This window comes from Lactuca sativa, chromosome 8 (assembly GCF_002870075.4).
Source record: "Lactuca sativa cultivar Salinas chromosome 8, Lsat_Salinas_v11, whole genome shotgun sequence".
In the NCBI taxonomy this organism is placed as follows: Eukaryota; Viridiplantae; Streptophyta; class Magnoliopsida; order Asterales; family Asteraceae; genus Lactuca; species Lactuca sativa.
This window is the reverse complement of record NC_056630.2, coordinates 99328816-99354209: the sequence shown is the minus strand read 5'-3', so window position 1 is coordinate 99354209 and position 25394 is coordinate 99328816. Positions and strand designations below refer to the sequence as shown.

At 39.0% G+C, this 25394-nt stretch overlaps 2 protein-coding genes across 2 annotated transcripts; one reads left to right on the top strand and one right to left on the bottom strand.

The window, feature by feature from the left end:
* The first annotated feature begins 5411 nt into the window (after nucleotides 1-5411).
* Nucleotides 5412-6290, top strand: LOC111906913 (uncharacterized). Its single transcript, XM_023902701.1, has one exon. It carries the CDS (start codon nucleotides 5412-5414, stop codon nucleotides 6288-6290), a length of 879 nt encoding a protein of 292 aa, XP_023758469.1.
* Nucleotides 6291-14521: 8231 nt separating this feature from the next.
* LOC128127805 (uncharacterized) lies at nucleotides 14522-14920 on the bottom strand. The gene has a single exon (XM_052766501.1). It carries the CDS (start codon nucleotides 14918-14920, stop codon nucleotides 14522-14524), a length of 399 nt encoding a protein of 132 aa, XP_052622461.1.
* Between the last annotated feature and the right edge of the window lie 10474 nt (nucleotides 14921-25394).

Below are 25394 nucleotides of genomic sequence, written 5' to 3'. Positions count from 1 at the left end.
CGGGACTTTGAATCATGTAAGGGGTATAGCATGATGAATGAGAACTTTCAAGTATTGGAAAATTAAGACTAATTACTTGTTCACATGGATGTGTGAGTCAAGTGAAGGACTAAGGGATCGAGTACACATTCTTGTGCACTGGTCAAGTCCACCACAAAAGATTGATAAAACTATTCGTCATAGTTTACTAAAGCTCAGTAAATATGATTATACTTACAAGCTTATGTGTAATTCTGAGACATTGGAAAAAGGTTCCAATGTATGACAGAGCGAATAAGAAGAATCAAATTAGGCAGAAGGATAAAAGTTTCTCAAATCTGAAAAGATGGGAGAGTACTTTAGTATCAGTTTTTGTGATCATCTTAATGATTAAGAAACCATATCAAAATTAGTTCTCTAAGGAAATCTTAGTGCATTCTTATGACTAAGAAGAGGAACTTGAATTGTTGAAATGGTTAAATCAAGAAGATGAGTCATACTTCGTTCCAATACAAGTCTTAGAGTCATACTCCAAGATTGTAACTTGAGTGACATGTCTCAAAGGAAGGTTTAAAAAATACGTATCAAACGAAAGAGTAAAAGTTTTCTACTCTTGTACATTTGAAATTGGTAAGTTGTGATGTTTTGGACAAAACAAAGACCAACTTAGGCCAATTGTGTGAAGTGTTTGTCTTGATTAGAATCCACACTATCTCTTGGATGTTTGACACGGGAGTCTTATAGGTCAAGAGGACAGTGGGAGTCTTAAAGGTCTTGAAAGTCTCAAGAACTAATCAAGAATAGAACCTGAAGTTCTTCACTAGCACACGACTTGAGGTTTATAACCTATCGTGTTGACATATTATGTGCGCATTCCAGTTAAAGTTGGCTTTGCATATGAGTTCTTAGAGTTCTTAATTTGTTGCACAACAACTTGGAAGTAATGGCAGGCCCTTGAGCTGCCAGGTGGCAAGAAATTACGATTGAGTTCAGTCCATATGAGTTTGAATTTGTCATTATCCTTGTCTTGTGACTATGGTTTTGATAATTCACATGGATAAGAACACATACACCATTAAATCTAAGTGTCATAAGGTTTCTCTCTGATTCATGAAAATGATGGTGAGGAAACACTTTAACTAAGTAGATTTTAGCTAGATAGTAATTGTGATATTTGCATTCTCAAAGTCGTTAGTGGAGCGTGTGTGGTTTACCGGCACACTAACTTGGACTTGTGAGAAGTGGCAAAAAGGTCTAACCATTATGATTACGGCATACCTCTTCATAATTGTTTAGACACACAAGTGTGCTATCTAAGGGAAGGTGTATGTTTGTTGATAAAGTCTTATCAAAACAATCTAGTATCAAAAATTTGAACTTTGGTAAGAAAGTCAGTTGATTTCTGAGTACATGTCAAAGCTAGTGGAAGCATAAGTGTTATGCTAATAATCATCATGTTAGTGGGAGCATGATAATTATGATAAGTATTGCAAGTTAGCACTGTTAATTATAGAAAACAAAAGTTTCAATTGGGAAAGAGTTGTTTTGCTATAATTAAGGGAGAGGAAATTATACTTCATCTCAAATCTATAAGCTTAGATCGTGAGGTTTTAATCATTTAGTCAAGGATATATATATATATATATATATATATATATATATATATATATATATATATATATATATATATATATATATGAATTTCATGTTGGAATGGCTCAACATAAGGAAATTCTTTATATGGGTCCATTATTTGCGTTCTAAAATTCGATTATGATTACGGCATCCCTTTTCATAATCTGAATTATGAGAACATGGCAAATAGAAATGGAAATGTTATAGCAAAAGACTGGTTTAGTCTTTATGTGAGACATCATGAATCGTGTCCCATATGCTTCGGATATAGGATCGATTACATGTGCTATATTCATCCTTTCTAAAATTTTCCAAATGCCTGGGGCATTAAGAAGGGAAAAGGTTTAGAACTGGATATGACTAAATGGATTAAACAATTGTCAAGGACAATCTAAGGTTTACCAATGATTGGTAGTTCAAGGACAGTTGGAAGTATAGTGATAATTCTGGAAGGACCATATTGACATAATCTGTAAGGAGGCAACTCTTGTTCAGAAGTGATAGTCAAAATGAATCTAGAAATGTTTCAAAGTTAGAAATTCCAATCTGTGTAAGATTAAAGAAACTTAATGCAAGAAGGATGTTTCCAAGGAGTTGATCTCCTTTGGAATACTTTGTAATGTTTGTTGTCGAGTCCTTGTGACTTTGTGCATAATCATTACAAGAGGATCAATGCATATAAGTTTAGAATCTAACAGATTTCAGTAAATGACATGAATTTGGAATTCTTGTATTTGCAGTAAGGATTTGGGAGTGTGAAAAGAGAATCATTGAAGTTATGTTCAATGGATCTAGTTCACAAAGTAAAGATCATAGACAAACATAGTATGCATACTTGGTGTATGGCATGAATAGTGTTTAGAAAACATAGTGTACATGCTTGGAGCATGGGACAACTATTGTTTTAAATTCAAGAATAAAGTTGATAGCTGAAACAGTATACAATGAATAATGTGTAATCATATGGTGATAAATAAAAGGTGTTTTATTTATGTTCATAGGTTTTGATACCATATTGGATTCAATTATTATTGTGTTTCACTTTGCATGTTTTGACTTCCAGAATAAACTAGGTTATTCTTCCGGAATGACTAAGTTATTCAAACAATCCACAGTCGGTCATATGTTGGAAGTAGATATGAATTAAGACTGCCATGGGTTGGCTTGTAGAGGTCTAAGGTGTTGGACAAAGGGCTACAACACTCATGAGTGCTCATAAGTTCTGAGTATTGGATTCAATCCGCACTCATTGGAATCACTTCATGGATTTTATCACGAGTGTTCATGAGACGAGAATATCTTATATTCTTCAAACCTAGAGATATGAGTTGTCACTATGAGTTGATAGTACATTGATTGCACGAAAACGCATTGGTAACTCGATGTTATAAAACGTGCCTTTGTGTATGATTCAACAAGTAGTAGAACAAGCCATATGAGTCGAAGTTTATCCATTCCTTTTACCTTCGGGATAAAAGCGATATCTGTGGGCCCCTCGATGATTTGATGATGACAAATGGAAGTGCTCGGCCGAGCCAGGACTGATTTGATTTGTTCAATTAGTCAGTCGTCATAAATCGGAAATTGGGAAACAACAAATGGACAGAGAGAATGATTATAATCCATGTCTCAGTCCATATGATATCTTGAATGGAGGAATATATGATCCCTTATCTAATGGACAAGTCATTGACAAAGGTCAGAGTTCATCGACAAGGTCAGAGTTCGACAGAAGCTTTTGAGAACTACGATTGCCAGTCGGTTCCTGAAGTCATACGCAATAATAGTTTTAGACTTATCCAAGTGGGAGACTGTTGGATTAATGTCTAAGTCCATAACTATAATTGGTAAGACTTGAACCGACCCGGCATGGTCCATTTGGGTTGCATGGCATCATGCATTTGGATAGACTATAATGAGAGAAATAAGACACTTATGGTTATTAATATATTATAAGTTCTAGTATATTAATAATAAGAATAATGAGATTATTTAATTAGTATTGATCAAGAATTAATCTAGGATTAATTAAGTGATCAAAAGAAGACTAATTAAATATATGGGTTGATTGTGTAAATCATCCATACTTGTATAGTGGGCTAATGCTCCATGGATAATCAAGTTGGGCTAAAACCCATAGGATGGTCCATGGATGCTCCATGGTGTATTTGAACCCATGGATCCAAGGAAATGGAAAGTCATGAAAATTAGGGTTTACCCTAATTGTAACACTATATAAAGATCTTATTCTTGACCAAAATCGGCCACTAGAGAGAGTAAGAGAGGGCTAGCCGATTTTCATGAGTGTAGAATTCTCTCAAGTTATTCCAAATGTATTTGGTGTTGTGTGAACCATTTGAGGTGTCACACTTGGGGCACTAGGCACTCAAGCTTCATGAAGACATTCTACATCAAAGAGGTATGTATTCTATCTTGCTATAGTCATTGTTTTGTATGCTAGATTAGGATAATACCTTGGATGTTCTTATTTGCATGTATAATAGAGAAAGCATAGATCCAAGGTATTTAGGGTTGCATGTACACTTAGGAATGTTAGAATGCTCAAAACCCAACAGTTATGCTGTCAGATTACTATCATGATGTACTGTAGACCTTTTTAAAGGTCAATTTTCTCATACCATGTACTAAAATCTTATCACCAATGAAACAAATATGTGTTTTATTTTTGATATTGTTATATGTTATGTCTTATATATTCATTTTTAGGTGGTAAAATAAGATTTCAATTGTATGTACAAGATAACGTTCGATAATCACTGTACCATACATATCTGAATGCAATATTCCATTATCTGCATTAGAATGCCGCCTAGGAGATTCATCGAGCGAAATAACAACGATACAACACCACCACCGCCGCCGCTTCCTCCACCAATGGATTTGGCCGCATTCTAGACAACGGTTTCAGCCACAGTCACTGCGGATCTGGCACATATTTACAACAATGGTGCCAATGGAGGCAGAAGCGGGAATGGTACAGGTAAATCTAACCATGGAGACAACCAAGGTCAACCAAAAATAATGCACATACAAAGAATTTTCCAACTGCAAGCCTAAGCCTTTCAACAGAAGCGGAGGATTTATCGTCCTAACACGGTGGTTTGAGAAAATTGAATTGGTGTTCGAGAGATGCACTTGCCCCGAGGAGAGAAAAGTGAAATTTGTAGCTTGCAACTTTGCAGATAGGGCTCTTACATGGTGGAATGGCCATGTTAAAGCCCTGACTCTCCAAGTGGAAAATTAATTGAGTTGGGAGGACCTCAAGGTTCTGATGCTCACTGAGTATTGCCCCTGGGGTGAAGTCCAGAAGTTAGAGCAGGAACTGTGGAATCTTATTGTAAAGGACTCCGATATCGAGGCTTACATTGCCAGGTTCAATGATCTGGCGCTCTTGTGTCCAGGAATGATCACCTCAGAAAGTAAGAAGGCCGAACGTTTCATTTGGGGGCTAACTCCCCCGATTCAAGGGAATGTGATTGCTGCAAACCCTACAAGGTTCGGCAGCACCGAACGTCTCGCGTAAAAGCTATATGGCCATGGAGCACTAAAGGGCATGACGACTTTCGTCACTGAATCGAAGAAAGGGAATGATAAAAAGAAAAAATTTGGGAAACAAGAGGAAAGGGCATCAAACCCAGGAACCCTAAAAAAAGCAACAAATAGTGGTGGTTCATGCCGCTACTACTCCTACCACATCCTCTCCCACGAAGCAATATGCTGGTAATCTGCCAAAATGTGACAAATGCCCCTTCCACCACCACGGAGCCTGCAGGGAGATGCAATACACAGCCTACAACAAGAAAGGGTACACTGCTGGATACTGCAAGGCCTCCATACAACAGAACAACCAACCCAACAACGCTGGGGAAAGCCAAGCGTGTTATGGGTGCGGAGAGACTGTCCACTTCAAAAGAAAATGCCCCAAAGCCAACAATCGGAATGCAGGGGGAACGAGTGAAGTCCTAGCAATAGGACATGAGGAGGATGTAAAGGATCTGATGGTAGTTACAGGTACGTTCCTCTTCAAGAACATCTATGCATGCATTTTATTTGATAGCGGGACAGATAGAAATTTCGTGAGTCATAAATGTAAACACTTACTCAGTCTAAATCCCCAAAAACTGAATGAAACTTTCATGGTGGAAATGGCTAATGGGAAAAACGAAACAACTAACGAGATATTCATAGGGTGCATGTTAACATTAAATAATCACTCATTTCAAATCAACTTAATGCCGGTTACTATTGGAAGCTTTGATGTGATCATCAGCATGGATTGGTTGAGCCCCAACTCGATACTATGTGTTACGAGAAGGTCGTCCTCCTTCACCTACCTTAACGACGAAACCCTGATTATATATGGTGATAAACTCAGTGCAAACCTCCGACTCATCTCGTGCATCAAGGCACAAAAGTGCTTGCACAAAAAGAATCCTGCCTTCGTAGCGCACGTGGTGGATAAAGAGAAAGAAGAAAGTGACATTAAGGACATCCCGAAAGTGCGTGATTTTCCCGACGTGTTTCCTGAAGACCTTCTGGGAATACCTCCCAATCAACAAGTCAAATTTCGGATCAACTTGATACCTAGAGCCACACCAATTGCCAAATCGCCATACAGACTAGCCCCTGCCGAAATGCAAGAGCTTTTCAGTTAATTGAGCAAATTACTGAACAAGGGTTCATAAGACCAAGCTTCTCTCCTTGGGGCGCTCCAGTCTTGTTTGTCAAAAAGAAGGATGGTTGGTTTCACATGTGTATCGATTACCGTGAGCTCAACAAGATCACCGTTAAGAATCGATACCCTCTTCCTCGGATTGATGATCTGTTTGACCAGCTCCAAGGTGCAAGTTACTTTTCCAAGATAGATCTAAGGTCCGGATATCAGCAGCTATAGGTCCGAGAAGAAGACATTCCTAAAACCGCCTTCCGAACTCATTACAGGCATTCGTGGTAATGCCCTTTGATCTGAAAAATGTGCCCGCAGAATTTATGGACCTGATGAACTGAGTCTGCTGACCTTTCCTTGACAACTTCGTGATAGTCTTTATCGACGAAATATTGGTTTATTCTCGAAGAAAGGAAGAGCACAACCAACATCTGGGACATGTTTTGGAAACGCTCAAAGCGGAGAAACTGTACACGAAATTCTTCAAGTGCGAGTTTTGGATTCGCATAGTGGATTTTCTAGGACACGTAGTCAGTTAAAAGGGGATACATGTGGACCCCTCCAAGATCAAAGTAATTGAAGGTTGGGAAACCCCAAGGTGTAACACCCCGGGTTTTCTCGGTATGTTTGGTTATTTTAATTTAATTATCCTTGTAACCTTGGGTTAATTTATTCAACCAATGTCTGATTTCTTATGTTAATGGACTCTTTTGATCATCTTGTAAACTCCTTTTATCGAAGTCCATGGGCTATGGGCCTATTTGCAAAGTCCATCTAGTTAATAGTACTTAATGTGTAAATTGAATCATTTGGAACACACACAAGGAAAACACTCTAAACCCTCCCTCTCTCTCAAAAATCGTCCCTCTCTCTCTCTCTCTCTCTCTCTCTCTCTCTCTCTCTTTGGGATCAAGAGCAGCCAAGGGGCTGTTTGGAGCTTAATTCTTGTTCATTTCCAGCTTTGATTCGTATTGGTATGAACCTCCTTATCCTTTCTTACAACTTGATTCATAACCTTGTTCTAGTTTTATGATTTCATCTTCACCTCTTCTCCTTCTTATTTTATTTGTAATTGTATGTTATACATCAACTCAAGATCCTATCTTGACCCCATATATGGTGGATGATGGATCTAGGGGATTACATGTGGCAAAAGATCATGGAAACCCTAAAAGGGAGAATGATGATTTTATGTGCTTATGTTTATTTTCATGTTGATTATTATTACATCCTTGTGGATAAATGAAATCCTAATGATCCCTAACCCTTTTTAGTACCGCCATATCATGGGGACTGAATTGGGATGATGAACACATCTTAAAATGTGTTTCAAAAGGAGAAGGATGGATAAGCCAAAAAGGAATCACGGGTGGCTACGATTCTGTTTTCCATCAGATCTGTAGTCATTTTGTAAAAATCATATCTGGAGCTCTAGAACTCAAACGGACCCCAAACCAGTTCCAAAAGTTCACAAATTGAGTTGGCTAACTTTCTTAAGAAGGCCAACCTCACTGATAAGGGCTTTATCTATGTGAAAGAATGGCATCTTTTCTGTTAGGTCTGATCCGGGTCTGTTCTGATATGTCATTTTGTTTTCATCATTTCTAAGGCTTGTAAAAGGATCCAGAGTGATTCCAAGTTTCTATATGTTCCTTATATTATGAATTTAATATCTGGAGAATATGGGGTGTTATTTCCAATTATAAATTGGTTAGAATGGATCCACACTCCAGGTCAGTGGGCAGTCACCAGCTTTTTCTAGTGCTGTGATTGTCCACAATGTGAATTTTATATATGGAGTTTGAGAGATGCTTTTCATTCAATTCCAACTCTGAGACTTTCACTTGTATGTCCTTTACTTCTCTTAATTTTCTTTTGGACGAATTCTACTCACAAGTTGGGTAGAATTGGCCAACATCACTTGACTGTATTGTTGGAGACAGAAGTGATACACCATTTTGTAAAATTCATATTTAATTCATCTTTTGGAATTAGAATAAGTTCTTTATAGTTATGGAATCCTGAGCAATCATAGTTTCCTATAAAATTTAGTTAAAGCTATGTTTCTGTTTTAGATTTTGGAGTAAATCCGTTTTCAACAGCAGGTCTGTTTTAGAGACCTTGCTGTGATTACTCTTTTCTCAACTCATAGCTTCATTACTTCTCGTTTCTAACCTTTAGTCCTTCTTAGGCGAGGTTTTGAAGTTTGCTCAAGCTTGGTAGCATTATTTGATTGTTAGCCATCCTTAATACTCACTCAAGGTGAGTTCTCTCACACCTTTGTATTGATGATTGTGTTTGCTAGTTAGCTCGTGTGTGATTATTTGAATTTATTATAAAAGCATGCTATATAAGTATTGTTTTAATTCGTACATGTGCACTGTACGTAACTAATTATGGATATGGGGACACCACCAAAGGATACGGATTTACCGGTGCGGTGGGTAGGTAAGATCACCAACGTAATACTCTTCGTGAGGTGCGGTGATTAGGGCCAAATGATACGGGATCTTCCCGGTGCGGTTCAAACCTACAAGTCCTTCTCGTAATATAGACATTGATTCGTTCTTTGCCTTTATCATTATAATTGGAAAATGGATTAGGGCTAGTAAATATGAATGTTAGTACAATGTCTGTGTTTGAATTCACTAAGCTTCGTGCTTACGTTTTTCCCTTATAACTTTTCAGGTGTTAAGATTAAAGAGGCTAAGGCTTGACATGGAGCATCGGGACATCGCTACTAGTTATTTTGTTGGGACCTTATTATTATTATTACTTCCGCACTTATTTTATATGATTATTAAGTTGATGGATTATGTTATGACTATTTCAGTTGTTTTAATTTAATTTAAGATGGGTTTTAAAAGTTTAAAATTTTTGCAAAAAAAATTGGGTGTCACACAAGGACCGCAATAGAGATCAGGCAATTCTTAGGCCTCGCAGGTTACTACCGGAGGTTCATATAGAATTTCTCCAAGATTGCCAAGCCACTCAGCGCTTCAACCCAAAAGGGTGTACCCTTTATCTCGGAGAGGAATCACGAAGCTGCCTTCCAAACATTAAAACAAGCTTTATGAAGAGCCCCTTTCTTGTCTCTCCCAGAAGGGATAGAAGACTTCGTGGTTTATTGCGACGCATCTAATCAAGGATTATGTTGTGTACTTATGTAGCACAGAAAGGTTATAGCGTATGTGTCAAGGCAACTAAAGACCCATGAGGTGAATTATACCACACACGACATGGAGTTGGGAGCAGTCGTGTTTGCGCTAAAGATTTGGAGGCACTACCACTATGGTACAAAGTGAACCATCTACATGGATCATAAAAGCCTCCAACATATCTTGAACCAGAAAGAGCTAAACATGAGGCAACGATGATTGGTTGATCTGCAGAATGATTATGAATGTGAGATCCGTTACCATCTGGGAAAATCCAACGTGGTGGCTGACACCCAAAGTAGAAAAGAATACTCGGATCTCCTGGTAAGAACACTAACAATGACCATCCATTCCCACTTGTCTATGCAAATCAAGGAAGCCCAGCTGGAAGCCTTGAAGCCGGAAAACATCGCAACCGAATTATTGCGTGGGATGGACAAGAATCTTACAATCAAAGAGGACATAGTTTACTATCTCATGGACCAGATATGGACCCCAAAATTTGGTGGGTTTAGAGACGTGGTCATGAATGAAGCACACAAGACAAAGTACTCCGTCCATCAAAGGGTTCCGACAAAATGTATTTGTATCTCAAACAACAATATTGGTGGCCGAATATGAAGGCATAAATTGCTACCTACGTGGGCAAGGGCCTGACTTGCGCCAAGGTGAAGGTAGAGTATCAAAAGCCCTCGGGACTCCTACAACAACCGGAGATACCCTAGTAGAAATGGGAGTGAATAACAATGGATTTAATAACCAAATTGTGCAAGATGGAAGACATATTAGATGCCATATGGGTGATTGTCGATCGGTTGACCAAATCTGCCCATTTCCTGCCGATAAAGGAGACATATAAAATGGAAAAGTTGACCCAGATCTACATAAAGGAGGTTGTGAGACTACATGGCGTGCCAAAATCTATTATCTCTGACAGAGATAGCAGATTTATATCATGATTTTGGAAATCACTCCTGAGATTGTTGGGCACCCAGATCAATACGAGCACCGCCTACCATCGCTAGACAGATGGACAGAGTGACAGGACCATCCAAACCTGAGAAGATATGCTAAGGGACTGTGTGATAGACTTGGGCAAGGCATGGGATGTCCACTTGCCACTGATTGAATTCTCGTACAACAATTGCTATCACACGAGCATCAAGGTCACTCCCTTCGAGGCCGTTTATAGACGAAATGCAGATCACCTCTCTATTAGGCGGAGTAGGAGACACAATTAGAAAAGGGACTGGTACCCAATAACACTTTAACCGGTCCTAAAATCATCATAGAAACAACTGAGAAGATCGTCCATATTAGAGAATGACTAAAAGCGTCTAGGGACTGGTGGGATGTCAAGCCCACCAAGCAAATTACACCCTTTGATTGCTAAATAAATGTAATATAATGGTAAAAAGGGGTATCGATCCCCAGGGAAATGGTTGTATTCAATCAGTAATGCAATTCAATAGAACTAGTAAATTAAACTAATTAACTACAATTAAACTAAAAGGGGGGGGGGATGTTTGATTACTTGAAAACTAAAATACTTGAATAACTAAAAACCATGCAATTAAGAAAGTTGATGAGATGCTCAAAGGTTGGGAATAATTGGTTAACTAAGGCAATTCAACACAATGAACATTTGTGTGTTTATCATTAGGATCTAATACAAAGCTTATCCTTCATCCCAAATTGGTTATAGCAATCATGAAGCATGATATGCCAAGATTCCTCATAGGTAGTATGGAGGTTGGGGAAGCCCATAACACACCTTCTTAATTAAGATCAAGGGTCAATTGAAGCAATTAATCCCAATAAATCAATTAGCCTTAAGAATGAAGGAATCCCCAATTCCTAGAGGATGTCAAATGCTTACACATCCATAAAGGAGATATGATTCATAAGCTAGAGATGATTTCTACCATCATAAAGCCTTTGTTCTAGATAAATTCAATGATCCAATGCAAAATCAATGAAATAAATCAACCATTGCTCAATCAAATACTAAGCTCATGATCAAAGCATCAAATAAGCATAAGAATTACAAACTAGAATCCTAAACATGGAATAAATTGATAATCAACATAAATCCTTCAAAACCTATAAACATTCATTAGTTTTCAGCCAAATTCAACCAAATTAGAGTATTAGCCACTCATGGCAACAAAGTAACAAGAACAATAATCTAATTGCATAAAGAAACTACCTAAGATTTGGAAAGATGTAAGGAAATGGTTTCTAGCTCCCAAAATCGCCTCTTGTAGGTCTCCAATGGTGGAAAAATGTCAATGAGCCTCTAGATCTGATCCCCAAAGGTTATGGCAAGCCAAATGACCAAAATGCCCAAACTGGGCAGTTGTGTAGGTACTCGCGCGACGAAAATCCCACCCGCGTAAATGTTGCAGTAATGCTATTGGTCCTTCCTTCCACCACTCCACCCTTCCACTACCAAAGATTCCTTTGGTCCCCCCCTTGTCCATGTAATTTGAAATGCACCAATCACCATTTAGCCACCAAATGGATGCTCCAAGCCCCAAATTAGTAATTTATGATCCATCTTCACAAGCCTAAATAATCCAAGCCAATAACTTTCAAAGCCCAATTCTTCTTCTTTGATTCCGCCAAGCCCAATAATGCCTCGGGAGCCCACTAAGCCCGTCTCCAATCAACCCGCAACCGCAACAAGCACCGAAAAACCTACAAAATATCTCATGCAACATAAGAAGCACCTGGTACGATCCATACTAAAGAAAAATAAATAAAATACAATGCATTAATGATAAAAAGATCTAAAAAACTAAAATAAACTAATAAAAATAAGGAAATAAAATAAGCTATCAAATCACCCCAAGCTTAAACCTAACTTGTCCTCAAGTTAGAACAAGACTAAAAATGAGCTCGGGATGAACTATCTAAAAAGGAAAAAGAAAGATACCATAGAACTTGGTCAACATCAGTCAACATGGTCAAAATTAGTCCTTCAATGGACCCTACGCATCTTCAAAATGTTCCCCACTTTAGAACCATAAACCACATTCTTAACCACTTGATGTGCGAATAGGTCACGGCTGGATGCGGTCGCGGTGTGCAAGACAAAGGAAACAGAGATGCACCTAGTGGGGGCACTTTAAATCACCAATGTAGACCATAGTGCATGAAGGAAAGGCGACTCTTCACACACTATGATTCCTACATTTGTCAGGCCTAAGTGTATAATAACGAAATAGGGTTTTGCAGCACGGCCTCCGGGCAAACATCCAGTTTCAGAGGCTTCTCCCTTGTACTGTCCTTTACAGTCTACTGTCTCATCGTCGGGGCCTTTTCTCACCAAAAATCAAAAATAAAATAAAATAATAAAAATTCTGCTTAACCAATTCTAAACCTAACAACTTAAAACTTCAATCTTGAACTTCTGTTATTTGGATTTCAGGCTGTTCATTGCTTGATATTCGATCTTTTTTTTTGAAGAGAAATCTTGAAGTTGGAGTCTTGTTCTTCCTTTTGTGTTGTTCTTTTTCTTCATTTTTCTTCTTTGTTTATGTTGCTTTTCTTTATTCCTCTTCATTGTTTCTTTTTGTCTTCACTTTTTCCAATTTCTTCATTTTTTTTGTCTTTCTTCTTTGAAGGTCTAAGGAATTTCACCATGTAACATAGGATGGAGGCTAACATGAACACCTAATAATCATTGACAATGTGCCAAGATCAACTAAAAAGGGTGGGATATGACTCAAAAATGGGTGTTACCGAAAAAACTTGGTCCCAAAAGATGTGAATTGGGGGACCCACTTCAAAGTTCGTCAAGCACCTCAATGCAAGGTGTGATAAACAAAATCTATCTAACTCTCTACTCTAGACCCCTAGAAAAATGATAACCTATCCTAAAAAGGCGGTAAGAATCTAACTAAGCAAGGCTCGGACGAGACTTGGGAGTACTAAGGGGTACTCCCTCCAAAACCAAGATGCGAGTCTTCAATATCTTCAATGTCTTCAAAATACCTTACCGGGGTAGTCTTTGATCGCACACATTGGCATGACCAACCACATCCCTCCGCACCTAGACCCAATCAAGCTACCTGCATCTGACCCCCACACAAGCGGTCTCAAAGTGGTCTGTGAGGCTCAAAACGTGTCCCATTCATCAAATACAAGGAATTCCATATCAAGACCCGGGACCAATCTATGATTCAATACTTATGACTCGACGCTATGGTATCTGTAGGGATGAGAAGACAAGTGAGAACAAAAATGCATGAACTTAAACTAGAATGCATCTAAAAAGTATGAAAATTAGAAAAGAAAGAAAAAAATATGCAATATTTTTGAATTTTTTATGCAATTTTTATGAGTGACCTAAATGACTTACTCTAAATGCAACAATATACAACCTAAATGCAATAAAAAAAAAGATAAGAAATACCTCACCCCAAGCTTAAAATTAAGCATTGTCCTCAATGCTTAGGATGAGAGTAAGGAAGGGTCATACCGGGATCAAGGTGGAGGAGGCACGCGAGGACGGTATGGAAGCAACGCATGGGTCGCATAATGATGCTTGGATGGAGTTCTTGGCCGCCTAAATACACATGGATGAAAGCTTGGTCACGCAAAGGATGCATATGAAATGGCTCAAAATTTTCTTATGAAATGACATATTTGCGCGGGTACCCTCGTAAACTTTACGCGGGTGGGGGGCAGCCGCGCGCACATGTCAGAATACATCCCATGTTGGGGTAATTTGGAACTCGGGATCTGCACGGCTGGGGGTTGGTCGCGCAACGGCTGCGCGGGAACCCACGCGCAACAATCAGAGAGCACCCCATGTTGGTGTAATTTGGATCTCTGGACCTGCGCGGCTGGGGTCGGTCGCGCAAAGTCTGCGCAGGCACCCGCGCAAAAGTCAAAATTTTGGAATTTTTCAAACTTCACCAAAATCACTAGAAGACTTCTATATGCTTATTTTTAGGCCAACTTCAAGTTTAGAAACACCCAAAACTTCAAGCCGAGATTATTTATTCACAATGCATTTATTTAACGTCTTTGCCAAGACATAGCCCCGCTTCCGTCAACCTTTGTAAATCGGTGTTTCCATTGTTACGTTGTCGAATTCTCCCGTGTCAAAGCCTTCATAAAATAGTTTCAAATGGTGCCCATTCACTTTGAAGATTTGGTTTGTTTCCAAACTCTTGATTTCAACCACACTAGGATCAAACACTTTTATAACAATAAAAGGTCCATGCCATCGAGATCGCAATTTTCCCGGGAATAGCTTTAAGCGTGAATGATAAAGAAGAACTTTTTGACCCGGAATAAAGTGTTTTTGGGTGATGTGCTTGTCATGAAATGCCTTTTTCTTCTCTTTGCACCTTTTAAACCTTTTAATTATCTTCTTCTTGACCACTTCCATCATTGGAGGATCCAATCTTCTTTGACGTTCCCTCTTAGGATTACAATCATCTTCCATGATTATCTTGTTTGTTCATACATTAGGGCTTATCCTGTTTATTGGCTCAATCACATCAACCCGATACAATGGAGAAATGTTACTAGGGTACCTCATTCCTTCAAAGATGTTGAAGTGAATGGTTTCTCCATCAAACTCCATAGTTATCTTTCCTTTATGGACATCAATGATTGTGTGAGCGGTATGCATGAAAGGTCTTACAAGGAGGATCATAGATGATTTGGAAGGAGTCTTTTAAACCTTTTAATTATCTTCTTCTTGACCACTTCCATCATTGGAGGATCCAATCTTCTTTGACGTTCCCTCTTAGGATTACAATCATCTTCCATGATTATCTTGTTTGTTCATACATTAGGGCTTATCCTGTTTATTGGCTCAATCACATCAACCCGATACAATGGAGAAATGTTACTAGGGTACCTCATTCCTTCAAAGATGTTGAAGTGAATGGTTTCTCCATCAAACTCCATAGTTATCTTTCCTTTATGGGCATCAATGATTGTGTGAGCGGTATGCATGAAAGGTCTTCCAAGGAGGATCATAGATGATTTGGAAGGAGTCTTTTCTTCAAGATCAATGACATAAAAATCCTCCGGAAAAACAAGTTGATTAACTTGTACTAACACATCCTCCAACACTCCTCTTGGAGACACACTTGACTTGTCTGCTAATGGAATGATTACTCCAGTTTCTTCCAAAGGTCCAACATTGAGAGATTGAAAAACCGAATATGGCATCACACTGATCGAGGCTCCTAGATCTAGCATGGCACTTTCGACATGCAAATCACCAATGGTACAAGGGATAGAAAATATTCCCGGATCCTTGCATTTGGGAGGTAACTTCTTTTGGATAACTGCAGACACATTTGCATTGACTTAAATCTTTTCATTTGCCTTGAGTTTTCTATTCTTGGTGCACAAATCCTTAAAAAATTTGGCGTAACGTGGGATTTGCTTAATGGCATCCAATAGTGAAATGTTGAGTTGAACCTTGCAGAAAGTTTCAAATAATTCATTTTCTTCCTCTATCTTCTTGAAAAAGGCTAATCGGGAAGGGAAGGGATGTGGTATGACCAATGGTTTGATGGGTTTGTTGGAAGGATCGGGTTGATCAACATTTGGCACAACCGGTTCCTTTGGAGGAACTACAACTTTGGAGGTTCCACAATGATCACTTCATCTTCGTCTTCTCTTGAGACTTTTTTATGTTGACTTTCTCCAAGTGTTTTCCGACTTCGCAAGGTGATGACACTCACATTGGGGTTCTTCTCGGTTTGTGATGGAAGTTTACCCCTTTGTTCTATCTTGTTGAGAGCGGTTGCCAAGTCTCCAATTTGTGCTTGAATGTTGGATAAAGTATTCTTCGTTTCTTGTTGAAATTGGGTTTGACTTTGAGCAAGAGAAGTAACAAGTTCTTGAAGGCTCATTTGATGGTTACCACTTGATTGACCTTGTTGTGGAGTGTGTTGGTAATTTGGAGGGTTATAAGAATTTTGTGGATATGGAGGTTTTTGGGATTGGTATTGTGGATATTGGGGTTTCATCAAAAGATTTGGTGGATTTTGCTTTGGTGGATAAGGGTTGTTTTGGTTATTCCTCCAATTTGGGTTGAAATTGTTTTGAAATCCCGTGGGTCTTGGTTGACCTTGATATCCATCCATCGCATTCAAATCTTCCGATTCACTTCCAAGTGTGGGACACTTATCCGTATAATGGCCCGTCATTACATAAATACCACATACCATCAATTGTTGACCACTTCCCACCACCATTTTACTTAACACATTAGTCAAATCCAAGAGCTTTGATTCCAAGTGTTGAGTGTTGCTAACTTCACCAACCACTTGTGTAGAATTTCTCTTCATGTCATTTCGAGTCCCAAAATTCCTTTGATTTTGAGAAATGGTACCAAAAAGTAATCGGATCTCGTGAGGGGTTTTGTTGAAGATGTCACCACCACTTGAAGCATCAATCATCCTCCGATCTTTTTCATTCATACCCTCATAAAATTGTTGAAGAAGTAGTTGTTCGGGTATATTGTGTTGAGGACAACTTGTACACAAATTATTGAAGCGCTCCCAAAAATCATGAAATGTTTCATTTTCCCCTTGACGAATCCCCAAAATGTCACTTCTTTGACTTGAAATGCGGGAGGTGGGATAGAATTTTCTATTGAAGGCCTTGAGTAACTCTTCCCATCTGTGAATAGATCCCGGTGGTAAGTTGAATAACCACTCTCTAGCTTTATATTCCAAGGTGAGCGGGAATGTGGTTAGCTTGAAATCATCCAATGTCACATTATTGGGCAACATGCTAACACATATCATATGCAATGACTTCAAATGCTTTTGAGGGTATTTTCTATCCAAACCATGGAACTTGGTAAGTTGATGTATGAAAGTTGACTTCAATTCAATTCCTCGGCGGTTTGTGGGATAAACAATAGCAAGAGGTGTATGAGTAACATCTGTTTCCATCATTTGCCCAAGTGTCAACTCTTGAGGGGGATTGGGTGGATTGGGGTTATTGGGATATTGTTGCAAGTAATTGGGTGGTTGATGATAAGGTGGGTAAGGGTATTGGTTGTGATTGTAAATTGGTGGTGGATAAGCTTGGTAATTAGGATATTGGTTGTAGGGGGGTTGTTGTTGTGGGTACATTTGGTTTTGGTACATTTGAGGGGGTTGGTAATTGGGTTGATTTGGGTAATGTACTTGTTGTTGAACTTGAAAAGAATTGTTTTGAGGTTGGTTGTTTTGGTGGAAGTTTTGGTTTTATGGTTGATGATTGGGTTGGTTTTGAGGAGGGGCTTGATTCCAAGGTGGCATATCAATGAGAGGTTCTTGTGGTTGTTGTCTTGGGTGATGGGGTGGGGTATTGGCATCTTGATTGATTGGGTTTGGGTTGGGATTGTGAGGTGGAGTTTGATTCATGGCTATGTGGTTTTCAAACGGAATGTCTTCAAAGGAATGACCAACAATTGGAAAACTCGGTTCAGTGTCGGTATCACTTGAAGTATGAACTTGATCTTCTATGTTGATTAGTGGAGAAGAGGAAGAAGCTTGAACTAGTTGTTGTTTCTTTGCTTGTTTGGCTAACTTTTTCAACCTTTTTGCTTCTTTTTCAATTTCGGGATTGTAGAGTAGTTTCCCGGTTCTTGTAGACCTAGGCATAAACAATCAAATAACAATAACCAAATTCCCCGGCAACGGCGCCAAAACTTGGTGGGATGTCAAGCCCACCAAGCAAATTACACCATTTGATTGCTAAATAAACGTAATATAATGGTAAAAAGGGGTATCGATCCTCAGGGAAATCGTTGTATTCAATCACTAATGCAATTCAATAGAACTAGTGAAATTAAACTAATTAACTACAATTAAACTAAAAGGGAGGGGGGTGTTTGATTACTTGAAAACTAAAATACTTGAATAACTAAAAACCTTGCAATTAAGAAAGTTGATGAGATGCTCAAAGGTTGGGAATAATTGGTTAACTAAGGCAATTCAACACAATGAACATTTGTGTGTTTATCATTAGGATCTAATACAAAGCTTATCCTTCATCCCAAATTGGTTATAGAAATCATGAAGCATGATATGCCAAGATTCCTCATAGGTAGTATGGAGGTTGGGGAAGCCCATAACACACCTTCTTAATTAAGATCAAGGGTCAATTGAAGCAATTAATCCCAAGAAATCAATTAGCCTTAAGAATGAAGGAATCCCCAATTCCTAGAGGATGTCAAATGCTTACACATCCATAAAGGGGATATAATTCATAAGCTAGAGATGATTTCTACCATCATAAAGCCTTTGTTCTAGATAAATTCAATGATCCAATGCAAAATCAATGAAATAAATCAACCATTGCTCAATCAAATACTAAGCTCATGATCAAAGCATCAAATGAGCATAAGAATTGCAAACTAGAATCATAAACATGGAATAAATTGATAATCAACATAAATCCTTCAAAAACCACAAACATTCATTGGTTTTCAGCCAAAGTCAACCAAATAAGAGTATTAGCCACTCATGGCAACAAAGTAACAAGAACAATAATCTAATTGCATAAAGAAACTACCTAAGATTTGGAAAGATGAAAGGAAATGGTTTCTAGCTCCCAAAATCGCCTCTTGCAGATCTCCAATGGTGGAAAAATGTCAATGAGCCTCTAGATCTGATCCCCAAAGGTTATGGCAAGCCAAATGACCAAAATGCCCAAACTGGGCAGTTGTGCGGGTACCCACGCGACGAAAATTCTACCCGTGCAAATGTTGCAGTAATGCTATTGGTCCTTCCTTCCACCACTCCACCCTTCCACTACCAAAGATTCCTTTGGTCCCCCCTTGTCCATGTAATTTGAAATGCACCAATCATCATTTTTCCACCAAATGGATGCTCCACGCCCAAAATTAGTGTTAGGTGTGAAAGGTGTTGTGTCTTGGGCTCGGTATTCAGTCCAGTTAGTCTCCGGATTGGGCCTGTCCATCCGAGAAGTTATTTACTAGGGTTTTGTATTTATAGGTGCTTGCATGCATCGTAGTACGTAAGGTTTATCAAGTATTCGATCTTTTATCTCTTGTAACCCTAATATCCTCTACAACGGAAGTTCTTTATCGAGCTCTGCTGAGGATTGAATCAATTGAATCATTCGACATATTCTGATTCATTCTTGTGTTTTATATTACTGTTTTCGCTTTAGTGATTAACCTATTAAAAGATCTAAACGATCAAAGAGTTTCATTAACTCTTCAATTGGTATCAGAGCAGGAGGCTGTGTAATTCATACACATCTCTTCTGTGAAAGAAGTGATTAGGGTTTATTCCGTATTTACTGATATTTATTGAGCCGTCACTCCATAATTGACGTATCTCAATCTTTATTCCTCTTGCCCTAATATTACGTATTACAAGTATGATCTTACAACAGGTTAAACGATCAAGAATGGACGATTCTCAATCCAATCCTTCAACATATCCAACAGTATAGGATCTACAACCAAGATTCCAATTCTCTACACTCAAGATTACGAGGTTTGGGCGCATCATTTCGAAGACTACATCATTGGATCTGAAGATAATGGGTATCTGATATGGGAAGCCATTGTGTCTGGACCATTTGCTCATTCAGGAACATCCAGAATTATTAAAACTCAAAAGGAGTATAATGATCTGTTGAAAGATGTGAAAGATGTCGCTCAGGACGAAAAGGAGAAGTTTCAATGCAACATCAAGGCATTGAGACTGATTTGATTCGCCCTTCAATTTGACACGTTTAGATTGGTAAGTTCCTGCGGTACAACTAAAGAAATCTAGGATCGGCTGTGAGAGCTGTATTCCACAGATGACGATCTGGAGCACTCAATTCAGACCTTGCTTCTGTCTGAATTTGGAGAGTTCAAGCAAAATCCCGATGAGTCTGTTACACAGACGTTTCATCGGTTCAATCATCTTCTCAGCAAGATGATCAAACATGATATTGAAAGGAAGCTTATTGAACAGAAGGTCACTTTTCTGAATGGTCTAAGATCCGAATGGAGAGCTGTTGTGTCAACAGTTAAAGCACACGAGCAGTTCAAATCGTACTCGCTGGCGAAACTGGTGGGAATTCTGAAATCCCAAGAAAAGATAGTGCTGCAAGAGAAAAGCGTGGTTTCCAGTCTGGGGTCTCTGGCGCTTCTGTCCAAGGGTAAAAGTGTAGAAGAAGATGAAGAGGAACTTAATCTGGGAGATCACGATCTGACAGCCGAAGACTATGCTTTAATGGTGTCAAATCCTAGAAGATTTATCAAGAAAAAGTTTCCTTCCAACAAAAATCGTAATTGGCAAGGAAGCTATAGTTCCAAAAGAGTGGAAGATGAACCGAAGGTTGAGGAGTCGAAGAAGGAAGCAAAGGGTGAAACTGACTCTGGTGTCAGTTGCTTCTACTGTGGGGGAATGAATCACTACGCAAAGGATTGCATGCTGAAGAAGATGGCAGAGAAAGACAAAGAGAAAGATGAAGAAGCAAGTCTTATGAAAAGACTGGAAGAGATAAAAAGGAAGAAAGCTGCTACTAATTCTTCTATGAATGCTCTTATTGTGTAGGGGCTGGTAGAGGATGACGAGTTCGGTGGCGTACAATTGTGGTCGACCGACTCAGAAGATGATGAGGTGAGAAAGCCTTCTCATGGAAAGGCTTATGTTGCAAAAGATGGTGAAACCGGTGGAAGATGTCTGATAGTGGCCGATGTATCTCAAATGAGGGGATACAACACTGATGGTGGAAATGAAGAGGCCAAGGAGCGAGAGGACTTATGCTTTACAACAAAACCTATCAGTGTGCAGATCAGTGAACTTGATGAACTGATCAAGAAGGTACAATCTGTTTTTATTTCGTTTAAAATTCCACAAAAATCATATGAAAAGGAATTAAACAACTTGAATTCAAGAATTTCAAATCTAGATAGTTGTTTAACTCAAACACGGGTCACAAATTCTAATATGACTGACCAAATAAGCAGGGTGTCATCCAAGAGTGAGGAGCAAAGGATGTGGATTGAGCAAAAGGAGTTGGAGCTAATTAAGTCTAGAGATGAAAACATTTACTTGCAAAGAGACAATTTGAAATTGTTAAAACAAAGGAATGTTTTTTGTTTAATCGCTAAAAGGCTTTATGTTAACATTACTCAACTACATCTGAATTGTGAAATAGGGCAGAAGATACATCGCATGATTCTACCCTTCCTTGAGTTTAAGGAGGATGAAATCGATGCTGAAGCATACAACTGTGAAAGTGTTGTATCTTCCGATGATGTGAATCCTACTTATATGTATGGTCTGGACAAAATAGAATCTTTTATAAAGTCCAAAGACCATAAGGACATGCTTAAAAATCTTGTGGATGAAAATGATAAGCTGAAACTCAGGACCGAAACCATACAAAAATTCGACTCATTGAGTGCCAATTTAAGTTCAGAGAACAAAATTGATGTTGAAAACGCATCTGAACTTAATGAGGACGATGATATGAGTGAAATTTCTGTAGTGGATGAAGTCGACTGTTCTGAATTTGTCAAGAGCGAACCCGAAAATCATAAAAACCTGATTTCTGAAAATTCTGTTGAATTCGCTCGCTTGTCCAAATCTAAGTCCCTAGTCCTTAAAGAAAAGGCTGTTGTGTTTCAGAAAGTTAGGACTACTCCCAATCAGGTGTATAAGGTCACAGGAGTAACCGAACATCAAACAGCTGAACTCACTGCCATTGTAAACGAAGATAATGCAGATGGCTGTGATGAGTTTTTCTGGTCAGCTCCTATAGACAATGCAGACGAAACGGTTGGTCTGTCGGAGCGAACATCCTGGAAGACCAAAGGAAGATATGTGCCAGAACCGCTGAATAAGACTGGCAACTTCGACGTACCAAGTACAAGTGGCACAAAAGAAATTCATGTAGAATAAGTCACCTCCACAAGCGAAACCTCATCTATGAAGAGTGAACCGGCTGTCAAGAAGCTGAAACAAAAAGCTAATATCCACAGACAACCGAAACAGGTGAAAAATCAAAAGCAACAGAGAAACCTGAGATACAAGAAAAATCTCTCAGAGCGAAAGCAATTTTGGCGCTCTCAAAATCCTCACTTCTCTTACCATGATAAAGATTCGAAGTCAGGGAGAAAGACTTTCAGGCCACACGAAGAACAGAACCGAGAGGATAGGTTCGGTCCCGAAAGCAACAACAACCGAAGAACTAATTTCGGTCCACCAAGTAACAACAGGCAAAGACGTGATTTCAGTCCATCAAGTTTTTATAATAAAAGACCAAATTTCGGACCATCAACCAAAAGCACTAAAAAATCCAGCTTCGACTCATCAGCAAGCAGCTACCGAAGGTCCAGGTTCGGTCCCTCTAATGACCATAAACGAAAAGGTCATATCGAACCTCAAGTCAAGAAAAACTCTCAATTCTCTTTCTCTAATTCTTCTCATTCTCAATCCTCTTCTAAACCCAATTCAGTTCTTACACAAAATTCAAGATCATCAACGAACTTGAAAGGAAAAAGGAAGATTTCCTCAGCCAAGGAAGACCGAAAGCAGACCAATGCCCAAACACCAGAATCTAAATCCAAAACACCTGTAGCTAATTCTAACAAAATCAAAGTGTTTACTATTAAAAGAAAAGATGAAACAACCTTAGTAAAACGAACATATCTTGTTGATGTTTCTATTACTATTCCTGTACCTGTGAAAGGCTCACGTGAACTCAAGAAACTTTGGGTTCCTAAATCTGCTTAATTTTTGCAGGTTATTAGTGATGAGTAGTTTGACGAAGAATGGTACATTGATAGTGGTTGCTCACGTCACATGACAGGAAGGAAGGAAGAGCTAAGGGAGTTTCGATCACTTCAAAATGGTGGCAATGTCAAGTTTGGTAACAACTCCTATGGAACTATAAAGGGTTATAGGATGATAACTAATGGAAACTTCACAATAAGAAAGGTGGCGTACGTAGAAGGGTTGCAAGATAATCTCATTAGTGTATCTCAACTGGTGGGAGGTACCGGTCTCAAAGTTTCATTCGACGACGAAGGTTCAAAGATTATAGAGAAGAAATCTAACAAGGTCATTCTCAAATCAGATCGTATAGGTGAAATGTTTCCTTTGAATCTCAGACCAATCAAAGGAAATCTAGCCATATGTCTTTTGTCCAAAGATCATTCTGACGAAAGCTGGTTGTGGCACCGAAGGCTCTCACATCTCAACTTCAAAGACATCAACAAGCTTGTCACCGGAAGTCATGTTTGGGGTCTTCCCTTGCTCAAGTTTGATCGAGAACACTTGTGTGCTGCATGCGAAATGGGAAAAAAAAGTCGTCAAAGTCACCCTTCAATCATAAACACAAAAGTTGTTGAACCACTTGAGTTGCTTCACATCGACTTGTGTGGTCCATCATCAATCGAAAGCATTGGCGGTAGCAAGTATATTCTTGTTATTGTTGATGATTTCTCACGTTTTACATGGGTATTCTTTCTGAAGCACAAATCTGAGGCTACTCCTAAGCTAAAGATGTTTATCAAGCAGGTTGAAGTGCAACTGAGAAAAGTCGTTCGAAACATTAGGAGAGACAATGGACTGGAATTCAAGAACAAAGAATTCGAAGACTTTTTGGCAGAAAAAGGAACCAGTCATAACTTCTCAGCCCCTTATACGCCTCAACAGAATGGTATTGTCGAAAGGCGAAACCGATCCTTGTGTGAGGCGGCCCGAACTATGCTAAGTTTTGCTTCTCTTCCCTTATATTTCTGGGCTGATGCTATTGCTGCAGCATGTTTTACGCAGAATAGGTCTTATCTCAACAAGCGTTTCTCTCTCACTCCTTATGAGATCATCAATAACAGGAAGCCGAACGTAAAATTCTTCCAAAGAACATCATAACAAGTTTGATGTTAAAGCTGACGAAGGAATTTTTCTGGGATATTCTCTTACTTCAAGGCATACCGGGCTTTAAATAAGCATTCTAGAAATATTGAAGAAACCTATTATGTGACATTCGATGACAGCTATGTCAAGAAACTAAAGACTACTGAAGAAGCAATTGGAGAGATTTTCTCTCAAACAGGTCAAGTCACAACCACGATTGCTAATTTATTTGATCAGTTTGTAGACCTGTTCGATGAACCTGAGAAAGCCACTCTCTCGGAAGCCAAGGCGGCAGACAACAAAAATCGATCGTCTGAAGCAGATTGTCAAAGATGCAGCCAAACAAATGGGAGAAGGAGAACAAGCTCGAAACGAACCTCCTCAGCACGACACTTCAGTTGAGGGGGAGAATCTATTTTCTTCAAATCAACCGAACTCACATTTTCAGGGGGAGAATTCTATCCCTGTAGCACCCGAAAGCTCAGCTACACCCGAAAGTCCTGTAGCACCCGAAAGCCCGGCTGCAGCTGAAGGTCCAAACCAACCTGAAAATCCAAATGATTCATCATCAATCGAGGGGGAGAATTCTGATATGTTTTATGATGACGATAGTCAATCTGAGTTGGAAGAAATGGTTAACGCCGAATTGGATCCATCCTATGATCCAAACTTTCCTCTGCCCACTAAATGGACCAGAGATCATCCTGTATCTCAGGTAGTGGGTAATGTATCAGAAAAAAGTCCTAACTCGATCCCAAGTGAAGGCAAAGCAGACCTCCCTATTCTCCAAAGTAGAGTTCTGTATGTATAATTCCTTCGTATCCAAAGTTGAGCCAAAGACAGTCAATACTGCCCTTGATCACTCTTATTGGGTCCAGGCAATGCAAGATGAACTCAATGAGTTTGAAAGAAATAAAGTCTGGCGCCTCATTCTAACACCAAAAGATGCCTCAGTCGTTGGTCTCAAATGGGTATTCAGAAACAAAATGGATAAGGAGGGTAATGTGATTCGAAATAAAGCTCGTCTTGTAGTAAAAGGATACTGCCAGGAAGAAGGAATTGATTATG